A 22909-nucleotide genomic window follows, 5' to 3' on the forward strand; every position below is an offset into this window, starting at 1 on the left:
TCCAATGTTCTCCCATCCCTCGAGTCACCACTTCCTTTTCCAGTCTTGCCTACATGGTTGTGTGGCTCGGTTACCTCCTCTACCATCCTACTTTAATCTTACATCTCTTACAACCTTCACAACTTATACTTTCTATATATTAGCTATATTACACATACAGACACAAACACATCATTAAGTCAAAAAACGATCAGTACACATGCATCACAACCTTATATGGCTGCTACATAACTTTGTTCTATTGCCACAGCTGTGCATATGAGACTGAGCTGAGCTTACCCTGGGGTTCATGCTTGACAAATGAGGAGTACTACAACTGCTGCTATTTACACTTCCCTGTGACAGCACCAGAGTCCTACACGCTCTTCCCACAGCCACTACTGTTAACAAGCTGCTCACTGAGCACAATTGCTTAGCTGCAATCATTCACTCACAATTTAGACTGAGTGGCTTCGATCACGGCCATACTGTTTCTGAATCCAAGGGTAGGTGCACAAGGATAACAGAAGTATGTGTGTTTGCTATGTGGGAATGAAACATATGCCTAAAGTGTTAAATCAACTGAGACATCAGGAAATGCAACTAATGGCTTAAATAAAGCCAGAAACTATATTTGGCTTGAGGTTTTCATAGCATCTCTCTGTATTGCAAAATGTGATGAATAACTAGAGTTCTCATAACTGCAGGACTAAATGTGATTAAGGGAAATGCATGATAATTCCAATACAGGAACTACTAAAAATATTGCCCAACCAGACAGTGATATAAATGTAGTTGCATTACTATACATCAAATATGACCAACACTGACATGCTAAACATAGATGAAAAATGTTGAACACCCACATCGACACAATTACGCATGCGCCGAAAAACAGAATTGGCATATGCAAAATTCAAGTTCTAAAAAACAAAGAAAAACATGAATTTTTGCATGGAGCAAGCCCCCCTGCTAATTATATATACGAATTCTGAGATCACGCAAACATGGTATATGGGCATATTCAACAACCCAGGAAATTATTTGATCTTGTCCATCTGTCTAGTTGATCATAAATGGTCGACTGCCAACCAGACACAATTCACCCGTAATGATGATACTCAAATAGATGCATTTACATCAATAGCAAGGGAATTGGGGGGAGGGGGGTGTTTGCTAAACCTCTTTTAACCATCTGAAAAAAGTATTCCCAAATGTGTTAACCATGGCCTGACTCCATTTGTTGGAACTCCAGTTCAAATTTTGATCAGGTCTCTCACTTCTAATAGGATATGACAAGAGTTACAAGTTACATTTCACAGCTTTATGTTCATTACAATTAAAACTGTGTAAATATTTATTTCCTCTGGGCTGACTGAGTACTGCATTAAAGTAATTTTTTGTACCTGTGATTTTTTTTTTGCCTCCTCCCCCTTACAAAATGGTAAATGTTTAGACTTTTTTTTGCTTTCCCCCACTTTCAAAATAGACTAGAGGTACTTTTTTTTCTTTAAAGAATGTGAAACCAGTTTCTGTTTTTGGAGTTGCATACTTTTAATGATACTCAAGTGGGAATGTCTGCTGCACCATTTGCACAGATGCAGATAACACCAGTACTAAGTAAAATTAAACCATTCCAAAATATCATGCTACTTAAAACATAAATGTGCAATATATACATACTAACAACGCAATGCAAGCTCACCTCCAGTTCTTTGTTGTACGCTTCTGCATTTTCAACTATGCTCTTTAGTTTCGCAATTTCATGCAAGAGCTGAGCCTGTGGAGCAATTAAACATGCAGAGGATGCAACACCAGTTAGATACAAAGAGGACAGCCATCACCAGCTATTATAGAAATTGCATTAAAATTTAGCATGATTAATTTTCAAAGCTTCATTATCACAAGACTGATATTTCCAGGTAAGAAAATTTTTCAGAGCCATTAGCATGTTTTCATTTATTTTGTTTGAAATTATTCGTCACTTTTTAGGAAATACTGAGGTGCATACAAGATGGTGACAAAAGTACAGCTGTGTAAGCACCCAGAATGCAGATTTATGCAGCACCACAAATATGTCACTCATAACAGCTCATAGTCAAAGATGAGTACTTCCTTCCAGCAACAGTACACAGAGACACCATCATACCAAGCTCAAGAGCTATGTAGTGGAACCAGCATAAGCACAACAGCTTGCCATTTCTAAAGGGCAATAAAGCACACAAAAAATGAAGCAGAAGGAGCCAACCACAAATGTTTTTACTGGCACAATCCAGAGACAAGAACTGAGGCAAAGAAGAAAACACAGTCTTCCAGAAACACCTCTTCTATTCCCTTTGATATGGTTGATAACAGAGTTTACTACACAGAATTAATAAGGCTCTCAATGAAGGTAAAACTATAAAGCCTAATGAAGTCTGAGGTAAGGAAAAAAAATAAATTAGACAGATAAAGACGACACCACCGCCAGATCCTGAAGCACTGCACAGGCAAAAAATCAGTCATACATGTTGACACAAACAGCCAGTTTAAAATTGTGGGTAAAGTTTGAAAAGGAAGAAGCACATCTACTATTAACTTTTCCAAAAGTTAAGATGCACACAAGAACGTGTTCACAACATTTAAATTTTACTTGCATCTCCCCATAGCTAAACTGCATATTATGCCCAAGCCAGTAAAAAGAAGTTATGTTCTTACCATAACGCTCCATGTGAGTTGTTCATCTCGCCTTTGTTCTTACACATGGGTTCGGAACCGAACCCTCGGCTCCGAGTCGGCCACATTCCAAGCTCTGCGTCTAAATGAAGCTCGAGGCACAGTCCCTATCCCATGATCCCCTGCTGCTAACCCTCAGATCTAGTTTGCAAAGAAACCAGGTAACAACATATCTACCTGCCTACACACCAAATTTACCTATACACATATATACCTAGAAGGTAAATATAAAAACAGGCAACTATGTTATACCTGCCTGACTACGCATGCATACATGTGCATAGCCAGTCACAGGGAACCATGAGAAGACGACCAGCTACGAGTCGTACCTATTCCTCCAGAACATGGAGGGGGGAAGGAGGGCGGGAATGTAAGAACAAAGGCGAGATGAACAACTCACATGGAGCGTTATGGTAAGAACAGAACTTCTTTATGTGAAGTTGTTTGATCTCGCCGTTTGTTCTTACACATGGATAACGTCCCCAGCACTCTAAACCCCGGGTGGCTCATGGGAGAACATTCCTGAGAACAGTGGAACCAAAGGAAGCCCTTTCCCTGGAGGCCCTGTCCACTTTGTAATGAGTAACAAACGTATGAGGTTTGGCCCAGGTAGATGCAGCACAAATGGTATCTATAGGCAAGCGAGCCGCATGTGCCAGAGAAGTAGAAATGGCTCTAGTAGAGTGAGCTTTAATTTTGAGGGGAGTAGGCTGATTTTAAGATGAATAAACAAAGTTTATGCAGTCTGAGAGCCATTTGGATAGCGTGATTTTTGTGACTGCAAGTCCTTTCTTACTGTCTGCATGAGACAAATAGTTGGTCCAATTTCCTGAATTCTTTTGTTCGGTCTAGGTAAAATCTCAGTTGTCTGTGCACATCCAATTTGTGAAGCGTGTATTCCAGCTTATTGGTATGGTTCTTGAAAAAAGTGGGAAGCTCTATGGATTGATTAAGACTCGATTCTGAGCAGACGTTTGGTAGAAAAAATGGATTAGTACGTAAGGTGACCCTGTCTGGGTGAAATATCAGATATAGTGGTCTAATTGACAGTGCATGCAGCTCCGACACTCTGCGGGCCGAGGTGATTGCCACCAGAAATAGAGTTTTCCAAGAAAGGTATTTCAGTGGGCATGACGAAGCTGGTTCAAATGGCGATAGCATGAGTTGGGATAGCATCAGATTTAAATTCCAAGGAAAGACTGGGCTCCAAATAGGTGGTCGGAGATGAGTTCCCTTCATGAAAGCCCTACAAAGCCTGTGCGACATAATAGTCGCGCCTCCTTCTCCCACATGAAAATTAGATATGGCAGCCAGCTGTACCCTTATGGTGGATGTTGAAGCCCCCTGGTGAAAAAGAGTAGATAGAAATTCCAGAATCTTGTGAATAGGAGCAACCAAGTGATCTAAACCTTGTTTGGAGGCCCAACATGCGAAACGTTTCCACTTGCTCTTATACAATTTTCTAGTGGAGGATTTGTGGGAAGAAATCAGAATATGTTGTACTGCTGGAGATAAAAGATCTGACCTGGCTAAGCTGGGAAGTGGAGCAGCCATGCTGTCAGTTTGAGGGATGAGAGAGAGGGGTGAAGAACTCCTGACGAGTGGGTCAGCAGGTCTGGCACTGGGTCCAGAGTCCAAGGTTCTTCTATTTGGTGTGCTTGGAGGAAGGGGAACCAGTTTTGTCGAGGCCAGAATGGGGCTATCAAGATGATCGTCCTTTCCAGACCCTTGGCTTTCTGCAGAAATTTCGAGATTAGTGGAACAGGAGGGAAGGCATATAGGAGACCCGGGGGCCAATCGTGTACAAGTGCATCCCTGGGGGCGCCCCCAGGAGGGGGACGTAAGGCGAAATAGCTTCTGCATTTGGCATTCAAGGGGGAAGCAAAAAGGTTGCAGAAAGGCTGGCCCCATCTGCGGAAAATTCTCTCCGCTACCTGATTTTTGAGGGACCACTCATGAGGCAGCAAGATGGCTCTGCTCAACCTGTCCGCTATTACACTGGACGTCCCCGGGATGTGCGTTGCTATGAGAAAGCATCCGGTGGACACAGCTCATTGCCAGATCCTCAGGGCCTCTCTGCATAGGGGTAAGACCTAGTTCCTCCTTGCTTGTTTATGTACCAGACCACTGACATGTTGTCTGTCTGAATTGCAACTGTTCCCTGAGGTAAGTAGTCATGAAAGTGTTGCAACGCTAGGAACACTGCTCTCAACTCTAGGACATTGATGTGCAGTTTGTACTCCATTTCAGACTACTGGCCTTGAACTGTTCTCCCCTGAAAAAGTCCCCCCCACCCTATCAGGGAAGCGTCCGTGGTCACTGTGGCTAAAGGGGGTGGAAGAACAAACGGGCGGCCTGTTGTAGGTTCCTAACTGTTCATCCACCAACGAAGATCCCGTTGGCACAATTCCGTGAGTAGGATGTTGTGTGACAATGGTAACTGTTGGTAAGACCACTGTGTGAAGAGTAGCCATTGGAGGATCCTCATGTGCATTCTCCCTAGGGGGACCGCAATAAGGGCTGCTGCCATCATACCTAAAACTTCCAAAACCTGTGCGGCTGGGACCCTTTTGTTTTCTAGGAGAACAGAAACCTGTTCCCTCAGGGTTGAGACCCTTGAATCAGTAAGTCTGATCACGGATAAGGTAGTGTCCAATTCCACTCCTATGAATGATATATGCTGAGGGGGCAATAAGACAGATTTTTCGAAGTTTATAGTTATGCCTAAGTGGGAAAAGAGATTGATTGTATAGTCCCTGGCTTGTGATAGGTGATGCCTGGTGGTGGCGGTTAGGAGCCAGTCGTCTAAGAATGGAAACACCCGGAATACAAGTCGTCACAGGTGGGACGCCACTACTGCCATGGACTTGAACACCCTGGGGGCTGAGGTGAGGCCAAAGGGCAGAGCTCGAAACTGAAAATGACTGGCTCCCAGCTGGAAGCGCAGGTGATCTCTGGATGGCCTGGCCATTTTGACGTGGTAGTACGCATCCTTGAAATCTATGGAGCACATCCAATCGTTCGAAGAAACAGAAGGATCGATTGTAGCGTGACCATCCGGAATTTTTCCTTCTTCACAAAGGTATTGAGTTTGCTGAGGTCCAGTATTGTCCTCCAGTCCCCTGTTTTCTTTAGAACTAAAAAGAACCTTGAGTAAGTTCCGGATCCTATTTGGTCCGCCGGGACTGGCTGGATGACTTTTTTTTTTTTCTAACAGCCTTTGTATTTCTATGGCTGCCTGATCCCCCAATCTGAGGGAACATCTGGGAATCTTTTTTGGATAGGAGGATTGTTTAAGAAAGGGATGTTGTATCCTCTGGTTATTATGCTTTTTACCCAAGAATCTGAAGTGAGATTTAGCCAGGTCTCTGGGTATAAAGCCAAGCAACCCCCGACTGCCTCCAGAGCAGGACAGCCGGGCCTCCACTCAGGAGTGCTGGAAGGGCTTGCCAGGGACGCTATCCCTGTCACCCTGGTTCTGTGGACCCCCTCTGCCACCTGGGCAGCATCTTCCATTACTTCCCCCTCCTCTGCCTCTGGAGGGGGTTTCACTAGGTGTGGATTGGAAAGCTCCGGGAGTCTTCCGGAACCACATTTTTCCACCTCTTTGCCCTTTGGGGTATGGTCTATAAGGGGCAGAAAAACGGACCCCTACGGCAGGACAGGGTCTTTCCTTCTTGCTCATACCTAGTGAGCGTCTCCTTCACTTTGGGCCCAAACAAGGAGGAGCCATCAAAAGAGGCATTAGTAAAGGAAGACTTAAAGGCTTCCGCAAAGGAGCATAGGCGCATCCAGGATTGTCTCCTCAGAGCGATCGCTGAAGCTGCAGCCCTACTCGATCCTTCGGCTGCATATGAAATGAGCCGCATGGATGAGTTCACGACAGAGTTTAGGGTATTGAGCTGTGTCACCTTGTCTGAGACAGTGGCATCTGTGGTACCCTGAAGAGTATCTCGCAACTCCTTAAGATCATCTCTCTGAAGACGGGTAAAATGAGTGAGGTAGTTCAGTGATCGCATGGAAAACGTCACTGAACTAAAAATGTGCTTCCCGTACCTGTCCATCGTCCTGGAGTCCTTATTAGGGGGATGAACAGAGGAAGATGCTTCAGACATTTCCTTTTTGGTGGCCGCCGCCACCACCATAGCATCAACTGGGACCCCTTTGGTGAGGTACGCCTTATCCTGTGGGGCAGTGATGTACTTATTGGGCCTCCAAGGGACTGGTTCCAATGTGTCAGGGGACTCCCACGCCCTTCGAGCTATTAACTCCATTAACTCGAAGGGCGGAGTTACCCAGGAGGTGGAAGGTTGAGCCCAAAAAGCCTCCAGTAACCCCGACTCGTCCTCAGTGGGGGCAAGGGACTGCCAGTCACCCCTCTGCTTGAGAATTTCAAGGATGTCGGCAAACGAGAAATCCCCAGAGGAGGAACGTGGGGTCCCCTCTGACTCATCCAAGTCAGTATCAGATGTCAGAGATTCCTGTGGGGAATCAGTGTACCTCCTCTTGCACAACCTCTTCCTCAGGACATCATCAGAGGGGGCATCTGGTGAAGCTTCCGAGGAGCAGGGTTCACCCTCTGGGGTTGACTGAGGCCTTTGGTCTCTACGCTTGGCCGTGATCAGTAGGTGCAGAGACAGAACATGGACCCTCTGGGGAGGGAGAAGAGTCTGATGTGAAAATCTTACCAGACAAGACCTTCCTCATGGCCTCGAAAGCACTAGAGCCCCGGGCCAAGGGCTCCACCAGTTCTGAAGAAGACGGTGGCCTCGCCGAGCCCGGACCCACGGGCACCGATCATGAGGAAGGAGCCAAACTAATCTGCACCGAGGGGAAGAGTCGGAACCAAAAGTTTGGTTAGACTCCCCCCCCCCCCCCCCCCCAGAACCGAGGAGAGATTGTCGGAACAGAGACCCCTCGAAAGGTACCGAGGGTGTTGAGGTCAGTGGAGCCGAAAGCACTAAAGAAGGCTTCGGCCCCGGAGGATCAACGATCATCAGATCCTCAACTCCTGGCTCCGATGACTCAACGGTTCTCGAAGAAGGATCAAGAGATGGGACAGGAAGGGTCTCAAGCTTTGAAACCAGCTGGGATGAAACCGCAATCAGTTTGGATAAGGCCGTGTTCTCCATCAGTTTCTGCACCACTCGATCCACATCGGTGTCAGACAGTCTGGAGGAACACGTCGAAGGGGTCGAAGATGTCACCGAGCGAAGGATCGATGAAGGGGGTACCTCTGATACTGGCTCCAAGACCTGGACCTCGACTCGATGCAGTATCTCGCTGCACAGCTCCAAGGTCTGTGGAGCCAGCAACCGAATCTTAGACGAGGTACTCTGATCCAACGACTTGGGCTCCGATATCTTCAAAGACTTCGACCCCTTCGAAGACTTCGATAACTGGTCTGCCTTGTCCAATGTCTCCTGAAACTCCGGCTTCAGGAGACCTCTCTCAACCAGTTTCCTGCGTCTCTCCATCATCACTCTGCCACTAAACGAGTGGCAGATGGAACAATCCTTTTGAAGATGGAGAGGCCCCAGACAGTATATGCAGGAAACATGGTTGCCAGTAATGGACATTTTCTGTCCACACTGGCAACGTTTAAAGCCAGATTTGGCTTTTTCTGACATTTTTTCTCAAAGAAAAGCAAATGCAACTGTATATGTAAAAAGTACACCACACTAATCCTAATAATAATAACAGTAGCCTAAGTATATTAGGCTAGATATATATATATATCTATATGTATTTATATAAGTAAGAGAAATATGTAAAATGTACTGTCACTAAGAAAACACACAACAAGTAAGGAAACTATTGATTAACTAGGGAATTATCAGTAACAGTTTCTGCCAGAGCACTGACAGAAAAAAGGGAAAATGGCCTAAGGTCTAGGGGCAGCCACTCCCAAACAAGCTAACGCTAATTAAAACACACACACACACACACACACACACACACACACACACACACACAACTATACTATACTAACTATGCTATCCAATAAAAAACTTCAACAATCTAAGAATTTTAGCTAAATATATGTATACATAAGTAGAAAAAATTGAGAATACTGGCCCGAGCTCTCACTCGACGAGACCTGTTGCAGCGGCACACTAGATCTGAGGGTTAGCAGCAGGGGATCATGGGATAGGGACTGTGCCTCGAGCTTCTCTTAGACGCAGAGCTTGGAATGTGGCCGACTCGGAGCAGAGGGTTCGGCTCCGAACCCTTGTGTAAGAACAAACGGCGAGATCGAACAACTTCACATGAAATATTTTGTTTCGATGTATAAAATGAAAAAGCCACTTAGTAATTACACTGATTAAACTGGATAACCTTCAAACTTAAAGTTTAAAAAGAACAGGAAAATCAAAAGCCAGAGAACCAAATCCCTAACTATATTAATAGTACAGAAAGTCTTCCACAGCTGACCATCATCTGCCACAAGCTCCTCCTCTGCTTCACTAAGACAACCGGTATGCCTTAACCCCTTCCCTGTATCAACAAAACCCACATTTGGGTCTGGTAAAGACAGAGGATGCTAGTGCAGTGTCATACTGTTGCTGGAGTGCGTGCCCTCCTACAGCCACTCCACAACAGCTTGTGGATATATGCTCAGTTCCATACAACAGCAACTTCCTGAGTGTCAAATCTCTTATGCAGCACAGCATACAAAATGTTCCTATCAAGGAAGAGCGAATGCACCTGTTTTCCAGGCTTCTTGTACACAGCCCTACAGCAAAGTTTTCCAAATAGTTGTAAATGGTGATAGATCTATGTGAGGTATTCCCCACAGCTGGATCAATTCATGAAAGACCACCTTATTGTTTCCATTCACTAGGTTCTGTCTTGGTCCTGCTCTGCTGGTCAGGCACAAAACTTTGCTCAGATAAGATGCAGGATGTCTGTACAGCGAGACACTGCTGAAAAGCTATGACCCCGGCTGCCAAAGATAGTCTGCAGACAAAATAAGATTTGAGTTACATTACTGTGGTGCTGTCTGTAACCACCTGTAATGATCTTAGGATCTTATGACAACAGAAAGAGTTGAGAATTCAAAGTTACATACTCAACATAACTATGCATCTGTGTTCTCCATTTTCATTCTTCAACATATGGGTACCGGATCAGACTCTGCTGCATACCACAGACTTACAGATCCAACTGTCAAGCTCCTCCCTCTATGAATAATGCCCCAGTCAGGCTACAATACCTCAGATCGAGTTTGTTGCCTTATAGGTCCTTAGAGTAGGAAAAGAAAACAGTAAGCTAGGGCTCAAACCTGGAACAAAAGTTTCCAAAATATCTATTAGATCACTCTAAAAGATGAAAGGGGAAAGGAGGGTGGGGGAGTTGAGAAAGAATGAAAACTGACAAAACAAATGCATAGTTATGTTAAGTACATAACTTTAAAACCTGATGTAGTCCTTTTCATTCGTCCTGAATGTATGAGACAGAGTCCCCAGGTACACAAATCTTGGGTGGCCCTCATGGAAGGATAGTTTGGAGAACTATTGAATCAAAAGCAGCTCTGCTTCTAGAAGTTAAATCTAGTTTTTAAAAAGCAATACAGGCATGAGCATTTCACCAGGTAGCTGCTGTGCAAATGTCATCAACAGAAGTTCTAATCCAGAAAGTAGAACGCAACATGGATCTGGTTTAATGCGTCTTAGGTGGCTTTGACAGGGAGAGGGCTCTGAGTATATACAAAAGAAATACAATTAGTATTCCATTTGGCCAGGGAGACAAACTGTTGATGCCAATCCCTTCTGTGGGGGTGGGGGGGTCCTGTTTTCCTGAAATTCTTTGTTGTGTAGATAAAAACATAGTTGTCTATGTACATCTAAAAGATGTAGTGTGTACTTTCCCTTACTTCAAAAATTACGTAAGAAGAAAAACAAATTAACAGTCTGACTGATATTTAATTCAGAAGTTATTTTAAGTACGAAGGATGGGTTCACAAAGTAACACCATCTTTGTGATAAACAATGCAAGGGGATTGGATAAGAGAATCTGGTGTTCAGAAATTCTCCTTGCAGATATAATAGCTACTAGAAATGCAGTTTTTCCAAGGCAAAAATTTTAAATCAGTTTTGTCTGAAGGTTCAAAAGGTTGTTGTCAACTTCTTAACTATAACTATCAAATCCCAAGGAGGTTATGATGGGTTTTTCACTGGGGGCATTAGTAAGAAGGAGCCTTTTTGAAGCTAAACAGGAATCTTTTTCTCCTGAATAAAATTTGATATGGCCGCTAAATGTACTTTGATTGTAAAGAAAAAAGAAGTTATGTACTCACCATAACGTTCTGAGTAGGTAAACTTAATTTGTCAGCAACCTGTGGGTATCGGATCCGAGCTGGCAGCTTAAAACAGCTAAGATCCGAGCTCCAAGCTCCTCCCCTTACCCATAATCCCCTGCCATCCCTCTCTGACCTATCGAGTTTGCTATAGTAAAACAGCATATTACAAAGGATCACCTGCAACTCCTAACCTGGTGTTATCTGGAGAAAAGGACAAGGAATCCTTCCAGGACGCACTATAGGTTAGGGGGATGGGGGGGGGGGGTTGGTTGCTGACAAATGAAGTTTACCAACTCAGATGGAACGTTATGGTGAGTACATAACTTTTTTACCTGTAGTAGTTAACTTCATTTGTCCAACCTGTGGGACAGAGTCCCCAGCTACCCAAACTTGGGGGGTCCTCATGGAAGGATATTCCGGAGCACTGCAGAGCCGAAGGATGCCCTCCCACTGGAAATTAGATCCAACTTGTAATGGTTAATGAAAGTATGGGATGAAGCCCAAGTGGCTGCTGAACAAATGTCGTCCAAGGACACTCTGGAGCAAAAGGCAGCAGAAGTAGAAATCGATCGGGTAGAATGAGCATGGACTCTCTCAGGTTCAGGTCTACCAGAACTCTTACATGCAAGTAGTATACATTTTGAAATCCATCTGGACAACGTAACTTTTGATACTGGTTTGCCCAAAGAGTGTCTTGCAAAGGATACAAAGAGTTGCTCAGATTGCCTATGTTCAGCGGTCGTGTGCAAGTAGAATCTCAATTGCCTCTGTACGTCCAGAGAATGTAACTTGTATTCACCCTTGTTTTGCAAATTTGGAAAGAAAACTGGTAAATTAATAAACTGATTAATATTGGGCTCAGAAGTAACTTTGGGTAGAAAGGAGGGATTGGTTCTGAGGGAAACTCTACCTTTATGGAAGACCAAGTACGGGGGTTTGGCACAAAGGGCTTGAAGCTCCGAAACCCTTGTAGCCAAAGTGATAGCGATAAGAAAAGCAGTCCTCCAAGATAAGTATTTCAGATCCACCGAGGCTGCGGGTTCAAATGGAGGGGCGGTCAAGGACTGGAAAACAAGGGTTAAATCCCATGGAGGGACTGCGTCTTTCACCGAAGGCCTTAAGAGGAAAGTGCCTTTTAAGAAAGTCTTACATAATTTGGGAGATGCTAAGGAACCGAGATCACTTCCCACATGATAATAGGAAATCGCAGCTAACTGGACTTTGACCATGGAAGAGCTAGCACCTTGGTCGAATAAGGTCGACAAAAATTCTAACACCGCTGGTATGGGGGCTGTAAAGGGATCCAACTTTCTATGCTCCGCCCAGATAGTAAAGCGTCTCCATTTGCTGTTATAAATATTTCTCGTAGAAGGTTTATGAGCGGCCACTAAAATAGCCTTAACAGGGGACGAGATACCGGGAGTCCTAACTACTACTGGAACTGGATCAGCCAAGCTGTGAGCTTGAGGTTGTCCAGGTTCGGAGTTGGTAAACCCAGTGGGTGAGAGATCAGATCCGGGGTGGGATCTAGAATCCATGGAGGATTCACTAGATGAGACCATAGGCATGGGAACCATGTTTGACGAGGCCAGAATGGGGCTATGAGGATCACTCTGCCCCCCAACCGACGGGCTTTCTGCAAGAATTTTAGCATTAGGGGAAGAGGAGGATAAGCATAAAGTAGACCGGATGGCCAAACATGCACCAGAGCGTCTCTGGGGGATTCCCCTGGTGGGGGAATTAGAGCGAAGTAGTTGCAGCACTTTGCGTTCAAAGGAGATGCGAAGAGATCGCAGCAAGGTTGACCCCACTTGAGGAAGATTTGCTTCGTTATCCGGGGATTCAGAGACCACTGGTACGGTGAGAGGATAGTTTGACTCAGCTTGTCTGCCAAAATGTTCGACCGACCCGGAATGTGCGTCGCTATGAGAAAGCGGTTGGTGGAGATCGCCCAATCCCAAACTCTCATGGCCTCTCGACAAAGTGGATAGGATCTGGTTCCCCCGTTTCTTGATATACCAGACTACTGACATGTTGTCTGTCTGAATTGCAACTGTCCCTAAGGGAAGAAGGGCCTGGAGTGCTTGCAACGCCAAAAGCACCGCTCTCATCTCTAGAACATTGATATGCAATAAGGTCTTTGAATGGGTCCACTTGCCTTGGACGGTTCTGCCCCATAGAGTGCCCCCCCCCCCGCCCAAGGCGAGAAGCATCTGTGGTCACCATGGTTATAGGTGGGGACATAGAAAAGGGGCGCCCTATCTGGAGGTCCGGTGACTGGAGCCACCAGAGCAGGGAATTCCTGCAAGCCTTGCTGAGGGGGATGGGTGAACTCAGTGGGAGTAGCAGAATGGACCACTGAACCTGCAAGGTCCATTGTAGTATCCTCATGTTCAAGCATGCTAAAGGTAGCAGATTGATCGTGGCCGCCATGGAACCTAGAGCCCTCAGAACCAATTCCACTGGAGGAGAAGAGGATTGTAAAAGGGCCAGTATGTCGAGCTTCAGGGTACGAATCCGGTCTGGAGTTAAGAAGACTCTCAATAGGTTTGTGTCTAATCTGGCTCCTATAAAGTCTAAAATTTGGGTTGGATGAAGGGAAGATTTGTTGAGGTTGATTGCGATTCCCAGCCGGAAGGCCAGGTGGAGGAAATAATCTCTGGCTGAACATAGTAGATGCCTGCTGGGGGCGGTTAGGAGCCAGTCGTCCAGGTAAGGAAAGACCTGAATTCCCTGGAGTCTCAGGTGGGCTGCTACTACTGCCAAAACTTTGGTGAACACCCTGGGGGGCTGTGGTGAGACTAAAGGGGAGGGCCCTGAACTGGTAGTGACTGGCTCCTAGCCGGAAGCGGAGAAACCTTCTGGATCGTCTGTCCATCAATATGTGGTAGTACGCATCCTTGAGGTCTATCGAGCACATCCAGTCATTCTCCTGTAAGAGAGGGAGAATGGATTGAATGGTGACCATCCGGAACTTTTCTCTGGCCACTGACAGGTTTAGTAAGGACAGGTCGAGGATTGGCCTTAAGTCCCCAGTCATTTTAGGCACCAGAAAGAACTTTGAGTAGAAGCCCGATCCGGATTGGTCTAGGGGGACACGCTGGATTGCTCTGTTTTCTAGCAGCTGCTTTATTTCTGCGGCTGCTGCCTCCCTTTGATTGGGTGGGACATCGGGGAAGCTCCAGGGTCTGGGAGGGGGATTTAGAAAGGGGATTCTGTAACCGCTGGATATGATTTGAAGCACCCAGCGATCTGTTTGTAATGGACTCCCAAACTGCTAGGTGCCTCGAGAAACGTCCCCCGACTGCCTTCAGAGAGCAGCAGTCGGGCAACCCCTCAGGGCTGTTGCGGGGATCAATCCAAAAAGGGCTCTCTCGACCCGAAATTCTTCGGTCTCCCTCTGCCTCTGGGCCGGCATCCACCCTGTCATCCTCTGCCTCTGAAGGACGAGGGATCCGGAGCGAAACGGGACTGTTGAGACTTCCGGAACCATATCTTCTTCTATCCCCTTTGGTTCCTGGAGAAGGACCTCTGGGGAGCCGAGAAGCGGACTCTGACGGCAGACGTCTTCCAGTCTTACTCACTCTGGACCAGTGTGTCGTGGATGGTCTTGCCAAAAAGCGAAGAACCGTCAAATGGGGCATTTGCGAAGAACACCTTGAAGGGTTCCGCAAAATCGCAGAGGCGGAGCCAAGCATGTCATCTCAAAACAATGCCCACTCCACTAGCTCTAGCGGCTCCTTCCGTAGCATGGGAGAGGAGCCGCATAGAAGTGTTTGAGATGGACTTAAGAGTGGCCATTCGAGCTGAGAATACCTTCTTATCCTCAGTCGACATGGACTCTGGGGGCGACCTGGCACATTCCTTGATGAGATCCCACTGGAGTCGTATGACGTGTGCCATATAGTTCAACGACCTTACAGCGAAGGTAGCTGAAGTGAACATCCACTTCCCCAGGCGGTCCATTATCCGAAACTCCTTGTCGGGAGGATGGACCGAGGAACTCTCCTGGGCTAATTCCCTCTTGGTGGCAGCAGACACCAACATGGCATCTACAGGAGCACCCTTGCTCCATACCGTCCTATTAGTGGGGTGGGGGGGGGGGCTAAGGATTTTATCCGGTCTCTTTGGAATGGGCTCAACAGTGTCCGGTTCCTTCCATGCCCGGTAGTAATGAGCTCTATCAGGGGATCAGCGGTTGCGGACACCCAAGAGGTAGATGGGCCTGCGTCAAATGCCTCCAGAAAAACAGACTCATCCGAGGAAGGTTTTTGGGCTGACCACCCCCCTCTAATTCGAAGCACTTCCATAATGTCTCAGAAGGAGACGTTCTCGGGGGGGTGACCTAGGGGAACCTTCCCCTTCCTCTAAGTCCATGTCTTCTGTCAAAGACTCAGGTGAGTCCAAGTGCCTCCTCTTGCACTTACGTTTGTGAGGGACCTCCTCGGGGGGGGGGGGGGGGCTGTCCAAAGAGGCCTCACCAACCACATCTTGTTTCTTTAAGGGAACCATCTGGAACGTAGGCACAGGCTGTCCCTGGGGCCGGGTGATGGAAGGTAGGCCCATCTGAGAGAGAGTGCAGGGTGGACCTGTAGTCGGAGCCTGGGGCCTGGAATCCCTCAACAATACCCTCTCCACAACATCGAACGCAGAGTGAGAAAGTACAGTTTTGTACCTACCATAAATGTAGATGTCCGATAGGTATGCATCTGCAGTCATCACATATGGGTTGTCCTGCCTCAGGCAGCCCTTCGGTCGGCCGGATTCCAAGGTCTGGGTCCGGCTTCGGCTGATGTCACCCTTTCCCCGACGTTAGAGCGCCTGGGGTATAAAAGAGTCAGCCGACGCCATCTTCCTCAGTTTTTCTTGCCCCAGATGCCAGGTGCCCTCTAAGGAAGGCTAAATTTGGAGAAATGCAAAATATTCCAAACATGCACAGTAATAAAAAAACAAATACACCATAATAGATAACCCCAGCTAGCTATAAGAGGGAGTATTACCTAAGGAATACCACAGAGGGGAAGGAGGGAGGGAAAACCTGACTGCAGATGCATACCTATCGGACATCTACATTTATGGCAGGTACAAAACTGTACTATGTCCTTCAAGGATGCATCTGCAGTCATCACATATGGGTAGAATACCATAGCCAATCTGGGGGTGGAGGATCTATGTATAGGATGGTGTAGCTAAAATGCCCTGCAGGACTGCCGTAGCAAAGCCTGCTCTGGATCTGGAATATAAAGATAAATTGTAATGCTTGGAGATTGTATGCACGGAGATCCATGTAGCAGCTTCTAAAATGTCCTTGGTAGCCACCCCTATTAAGAAGGCTGTGGAGGTGGCTGTGGCTCTCGTGGAATGAGGTCTAATGTTAGCTGGCACAGCTTTTCCATGAAAGGAGTAACAAAAACGAATGCAATTCCCTATCCATTTTGAGATTGTCTGTTTGGAAATTGATTTTCCTTGTGCACTAGCAGCATATGCTACCAACAGCTGGTCAGTTTTTCTGTAACTTTTAGTTCTGTCCAAGTACTAGCGCAACTGTCTGTGTATGTCGAGGGTGTGCAGAAGTTTCTCCCCTTTGTTTTGTGGATTCGGAAAGAAGGTAGGCAAATGAATAGCTTGGTTTAATGAGACCCTGGATACCACCTTTGGCATAAATGTAGGATTGGTTCTCAATGAGACTCTGTCCTGATGAAAAATAGTAAATGGCTGTACTGCCATGAGGGCCTGTAACTCAGATACTCTTATTGCTGAGGTTATGGCCAGAAGGAAGGCAGTCTTCCAAGACAAGAACTGTAGCTCTGCAGATGCTGCTGGTTCAAAGGAAGGCAGTGTTAGTTTTTCCAACACGAAGTTAAGGTCCCAAGTAGGCAGTGGTGGTGTCCTTGGTGGCTTGATGTTTTTGATCCCTCTTAGAAACTGCCTTAGGAGAGGAAGTGAGAAGACAGGTGGATCAGTATTGTACTCTGCTGAAATTGCTGAAGCATGAATTTTAATGGAAGAGTACGACAGACCATTGTGGAACATTTCTGCCAAGTATTCCAGGATACATGCCATGTTCTTCCCTGCCACATCTAGGCCCTTTGTGGTGTTCCAAATGAGAAATCTTTTCCATTTTGCTGAATATGCCTTTCTTGTGGAAGGCCGGCGAGCTTCCATGATAATATCCTTCATTCTCTGGGATAGCCTGCCCTGAGGAGGAATCAAGGTATTTTCCAGGCTGTTGGTTGCAAGGTTTTCAGGTTGGAATGCAGAGTTTTGTAATTGTGCTGTGTCAGGAGCAGTGGCCATTGAGGAAGAGACCATGGTTTTGTGCGTGACATGCTCTTTAACAGTGGGTACCAGTGCTGTCTTGGCCAGTCCGGAGCTATCAGAATCACTTTTGGCTGCTCTGTCCTGATCTTCAGTAAGACCTTGGTCATTAATGGGAGAGGTGGAAATGCATACACTGTTAGAGTTCTCCAGCTGAAAGAGAGGGCGTCCACTTTCCATGCTTGTGGGTGGTATGTCCTTGAGCAGAATTTCTTCAGCTGATGATTGTGGGGGGAGGCAAAAAGATCTACGTCAGGCCTGCCCCATGATTGTGTTATCTGTAGACAGATGTCTGGGTGCAGCATCCATTCGTGTGCATCCATGATATTTCTGCTTAAGCTGTCCGCCAGTATATCATCTTTCCCTGGCACAAATTGAGATTGCAGCTCTATGTTGAGTTTCAAAGAAAAGTTCCCATAGATTCATTGCCAGTCTGCAAAGAAGATATGAATGGGTGCCTCCTTGCTTGTTTATGTACCACATAACTGTGGTGTTGTCTGTCCTTATTAGCAGGTGGCCTTGATGCAGAAAAGGTTTGAAGGCTTCGACTGCATGTATCACTGCCAGAAGTTCCTTGTGGTTTATGTGCATGCATAGCTCTTTTTGTGACCATAGACCTTGAATGCATCTGCCCCCCATGTGCGCTCCACATCCGTGGTCTGAAGCGTCCGTTGTAATCGTTTGGCTGGCTAATGGTTTGCTGAAGGGCAGACCCCTGTTTGACTGGCTTGCTTGAGCCCACCACAAAAATTCCCTTTGAAGGCATGGGATGAGTGGTATCAAAGTTTCCAAGCAGTGACTGTGCTGAGACCATAAACTCCTTAGGTACCATTGTAGTTTCCTCATATGCAGCCTTGCTTGTGGAATCAGAAGGATGCAAAAAGCCATGTAACCCAGGGCCTGCAGGATTTTCCTTGCAGTCAGCTGAGCTTTTCTTGTCAGACTTTTGAAGTAATCTGGTAGTTGACTTTGTTTTTCTTCTGTGAGGAAAGCCATTTGGGTGGTTGTATCTAGATTCGCACCCAGAAAGGTTATTCTTTGGGATGGAACAAGTCTTGATTTGTGGATGTTGACTGTATATCCCAGGGCCTGAAGTAGGTGAATGGCGTAATTCAAATGTTTTACCAAAGTTTGTTGGTTGTCCGCTTGTATAAGGCAGTCGTCCAGATATGGGTATATTTGAATCCCCTGAAGTCTGCAGTGTGCAATTACTGATGCCAGGCATTTCGTGAATACTCTGGGCGCAGTAGATAAGCCAAAGGGCAATGCTGAGAATTTATAATGCTCTGAACCTGCAAGAAATCTGAGGTGTCTTCTGCAACTTTGTCTGATAGGGACATGCAGGTATGCCTCCTTGAGGTCTAGAGTTACCAGCCAAGACCCCTTGCCCAGCATGGGAAGGAGCTGCTGTAGAGTCAGCATTTTGAACTTTGGTACAATGAGATAAGTATTCAGTGCGGACAAGTCAAGAATAGGCCTCCATTTTTTTTCTTTTCTTGGCACAAGGAAAAGTCTGGAATAAAATCCTTGGCCTTGTTCTGAGAGAGGAACCTTTTCTATAGCTTTCATTTGCATTAAGCTGGAGATTTGTTTCAAAGCCTCTGCCCTTTGATTTGGTGGCAGGTCTGGCATGCCTTTTCTATTTGGTAATGTGTGAAAATGGAACCTGTATCCTTTGTCTATTATTTGTAGTGTCCATTTGTCCCTTGTAATACTGTGCCAATTTTCTGAGAATAAAGAAAGCTTTCCGCCCAAAGGTGCTTCCAATTGAGCCCTGGTTGGCGGTGTCAAAGTAAAGTTATTGAGCCTGTCCTTGTGCATCAGTTGTAGGTCCTGCATTACCTCTCTGGTTGGGAGGCTGCCATTGACGCCCTCTGTAGGAGCCTCTAGCTTGCCCTCTACCTCTGGTACGCCTGTTCTTGCCTCTCTGAAACCTCTCTGTGTCTGGAAAGGACCAATTTTTGGAAGGCCAATTCCTGCTGAATCTTGGTGGTTGGACTTGGAGAAAATCTTTGACAGTTTGTACAGATTTTGCCTTTTCTTCAACTTTCTTTAGGACCTCCTGAGCCGAGGAGCCAAATAACTTTTGCTTTACCACTGGAGCATCCAGAAGCTTTGCTTTGACATGGTCTGGCAGAGATTGTTCCTTCAGCTAAGCATGCCTACGTATGACTGCGCCAGTCATAGCTGACCTACATGAAGCTTCCAGTGCATCATAACCACATTGCAAGAAATGGTTGCTAACCTGTTGGGAGTGATGTACCAGATCCTGAAGTGATTTGCGATCTAGGGGTTCAGGTGAAGACAGTTTTTTATGCAATTCATCTAACAAATACTCTTGGTACTGTATCATATGAAATTGATAATTCAATGCCCTCATAGAAAGAGTAGCAGAAGTATACACTTTTTTACCCCATCTCTCTAAAGTTCTAGACTCCCTTTCAGAGGGGAGAGGATTTTTAGTAGTGGCAGCTGTAATCCCTTTAGGGCCCTGGGAAATAGTTTCTGGATCAGCAGAGAGGGCCTTGTAAAGGTGAAGATGAGAGTCCGGGAACCTGTAGTACCTATCTGGTTTGACAGGAGCCAGAGGAAGAGTATCAGGGGTTGTGCTAGACTCAGAGTACACATCATCAATGACATTTAAAACAGGAGGAATAGCCAAAGGTCTATGCTGAGGCAAATGCAAGAAGGTCCTTAATCTCTTCCTGAAATCAGAGAATTCCTGGCCCTGCCACTGGAAATGCTCTCTCATAGTGTGGAGCGTCTCCCCAAAGGAACACTCTTCAGGAGGGGAGGCCGAAGGAATAGATTCCTCTGCATCAGAATCCTCGTAGGCCGAAAAAGCCTCCTCCTGGTGGTCCGAGAGAGTAGAACCATCTGAGGCCTCATCTGAGGAGTGGGGATCAGAGGGCTCAACCCTGGGCCTTTTGTCTGGAGGAGGTTGAGAGCCCCTGTCCGGATGATGTTGAGAGCACTTAATTAAGGAGATAAGGTCCTCTGCTAAGCTTAGAATCTGTGAACCTGTAGTGGGTCCCTGAGGGATAACCTTGGGAGGCAAGGCTTTGGATACTTTAGCAGCTTTAGCCCTAGAGAATGCCTTAATGGACATGGATGCAGGAGGCCTGGCTGCACCACGTGCTTGTGTAGTTTTGTCTAAAGGTATGGTGTCGGAAGGTTCCAGGACACCAGTTTCTGTAGGAAATTCAGTAACTGATTCAGCCGGGGCCTCCGGGACCGAGGTAGTCGGCTGAGCGGTTTCGGTGGTAGGAAGCACCAAGGACTCAATTTCAGCCGAGACCGAGACACTAGCGGTAGGCCTGGCCGTGGTTTCAGCTGAAACCGCGGCCCACGTGTGTCGGTCCTTGTCCTTCCGTTTCTTAATCAAATGTGAAGTCGGAGTCTCCGACGGCATATTATACGAAAAACTAGCCCCCAAAAATTCCTCTGCAAACTCCGCCCGACGTCTAAGGGTGCGTCGGTTGAAGGAAGCACAGGCTGAACAGGCAGAGATGTCGTGGTCTGGGCCTCTGCAGGGGAGGCAGTAAGAGTGGAAATCCTTATGAGGTATTTGTTTCCCACAAGTTAAACAATTATTAACTTTATCTGACATCGGCTGAGGCAAGAAAGAGTCCCCAACGGGGTACTTAGCTTTTTGAAGTCTTCGGTAGCTGAATTACAGGAGCTGGCCGACCGGCACTTGCGAACTGCTTCTGCTTCGGGCACCACGCAGCAAGAAAGACTGAGGAAGATGGCGTCGGCTGACTCTTTTATACCCCAGGCGCTCTGACGTCGGGGAAAGGGCGACATCAGCCGACGCTGGACCCAGACTATGGAATCCGGCCGACCGAAGGGCTGCCTGAGGCAGGACAACCCATATGTGATGACTGCAGATGCATCCTTGAAGGACATCTGCTCTCTCTAGGATCCGAGAGAAGCCCCCTCAGATCCGATGTGTGGATCAGGGCCGGCACCGAAGCAATCGGATCCAAAGGGCCAGTATGCTCCGACCGAGACGGAGCTGAAGACACACTGACACCTCCGGATCCGAAGCTCAGCTCTCGGCTCCGAGAGCTATGATCTGAAAAGGTACCAGACAAACTCGAGGGTGCGGTCGGAGCCGAAGTACGAGGCACTATCGGCGCCGAACCTCCCTCGGCTCCTATGCAACCCGGATCCGAAGGCTCCGAACCCCGGAAGTGGGTAGGAGAAGGAGCAATCGAGGTGAAAAAGGGGATAGAGCTCCCCCCAGAGGGGGGAGGCATGAGCACTCCCATCTGCAGCTGGGTCTGAAGGAACCTAAGCATCATCCGGTCCGTATCTGCATCGGACAAGCTTCGGGTGGACCTAGAAGAAGCCACCAAGGCGGGCCGGGAGTGCTGCCTCGATGATCTCGAAGGCGACCGGGTCTCCTCCTCCAGCTCCGGGGAGAAGCGACGTGAATGGAGCCGAGAAGGAGAAGGCCCGGAAGCCCTGGGAGAGGCAGCTTGTTTAGCCGGCGGAGCCGAGGAGGAAGACTCAGCCCACCACTTGTGGTGTCTATCTTTCTTCTTCTTCTGCCTAGCTTCCCTCTCCTCCTGGCCTAAGGTGGGAGGTTGAGTCCCGGCCAGGGGTCCGAGGGGGCACTGCCGCGGCAGGTGCCACCAAGGGAGAGGAGGCCGAAGCCGAATCCGGGGGCAAAATTCCCTCCAGAATCAACTTTGACCTCCTGTCCTTTAGAGCCCTGGGGTTGGAGGCTGCACAAATAGTGCAGCCTGAGGAAAGGTGGTCAACCCCAAGGCAAATAACACACAGAGTGTGGCCATCTGCTGGGGATAGCTTATGGCTACACTCGGTGCATTTAGAGAAAAAGGTTTTTGGGGCCTCAGACATAGTCTAACTAAAAACAACACAAGGCCCAACACACACGCCTTCACACACACGGGGAGGAATGAACTACACTAAAAATAATGAGATAATATTATAACTAAAAGGTTTTAATACTAGGGAGCAACACACACAACAAGCAATATCAGCTACAAGAAAAGTTAGAAAAGAAATTTTTCTCACAGAACGACTAACGCCCACGCCTGGAACTTGTTCAAAGCTGTTGATTCAACCGTGGCAAAGGAGATCTGAAGTCAGAGAGGGATGGCAGGGGATTGTGGGTAAGGGGAGGAGCTTGGAGCTCGGATCTTAGCTGTTTGAACCTGCCGGCTCGGATCCAATATGGATCCAATACCCACAGGTTGATGGACAAATGAAGTTAACTACTTCAGATCTAGCACTTTACTGAAAAACAGGCTAAGAATTCTAGAATCGAAGAATGGGAGTAGTAAAAGTGTCTATTTCCTTCTTAAGAACTGAAATTGAAATTCTCTTCCACTTACTTCTGTAGATCTTCCTAGCAGAAGCTTCCTGGGAAGATAAAAGTGCAGGTGGAACTGGGGAGGAAAGCTTGGGCTATCTAGCTATTTAATGGAACTGGAAAAACCATGCAGTCAAGTTTGAGGCCTGGAATATTGGGATACTTCACCCTCGAGGGATGAGACAGAAGGTCTGGACTGGGGTCCAGTATCCATGAAGGAGAACAAAGATGAGAGCAAAGGAAGGGTAACC

At 46.9% G+C, this 22909-nt stretch overlaps 1 protein-coding gene across 1 annotated transcript in view; it reads right to left on the reverse strand.

Annotated features, from left to right (window-relative positions):
* CENPE (centromere protein E) overlaps positions 1 to 22909 on the reverse strand; it is a 3008010-nt gene that overhangs the window by 1969748 nt on the left and 1015353 nt on the right. Inside the window, exon 19 of the mRNA XM_044063442.1 lies at positions 1685 to 1759. Within this exon, the coding sequence (XP_043919377.1) occupies positions 1685 to 1759 (75 nt within the window). The remainder of the gene's footprint in view (positions 1 to 1684; positions 1760 to 22909) is intronic.

This window comes from Protopterus annectens, chromosome 2.part1 (genome assembly GCF_019279795.1).
Source record: "Protopterus annectens isolate FY-2018-M chromosome 2.part1, PAN1.0, whole genome shotgun sequence".
NCBI lineage: Eukaryota > Metazoa > Chordata > Ceratodontiformes > Protopteridae > Protopterus > Protopterus annectens.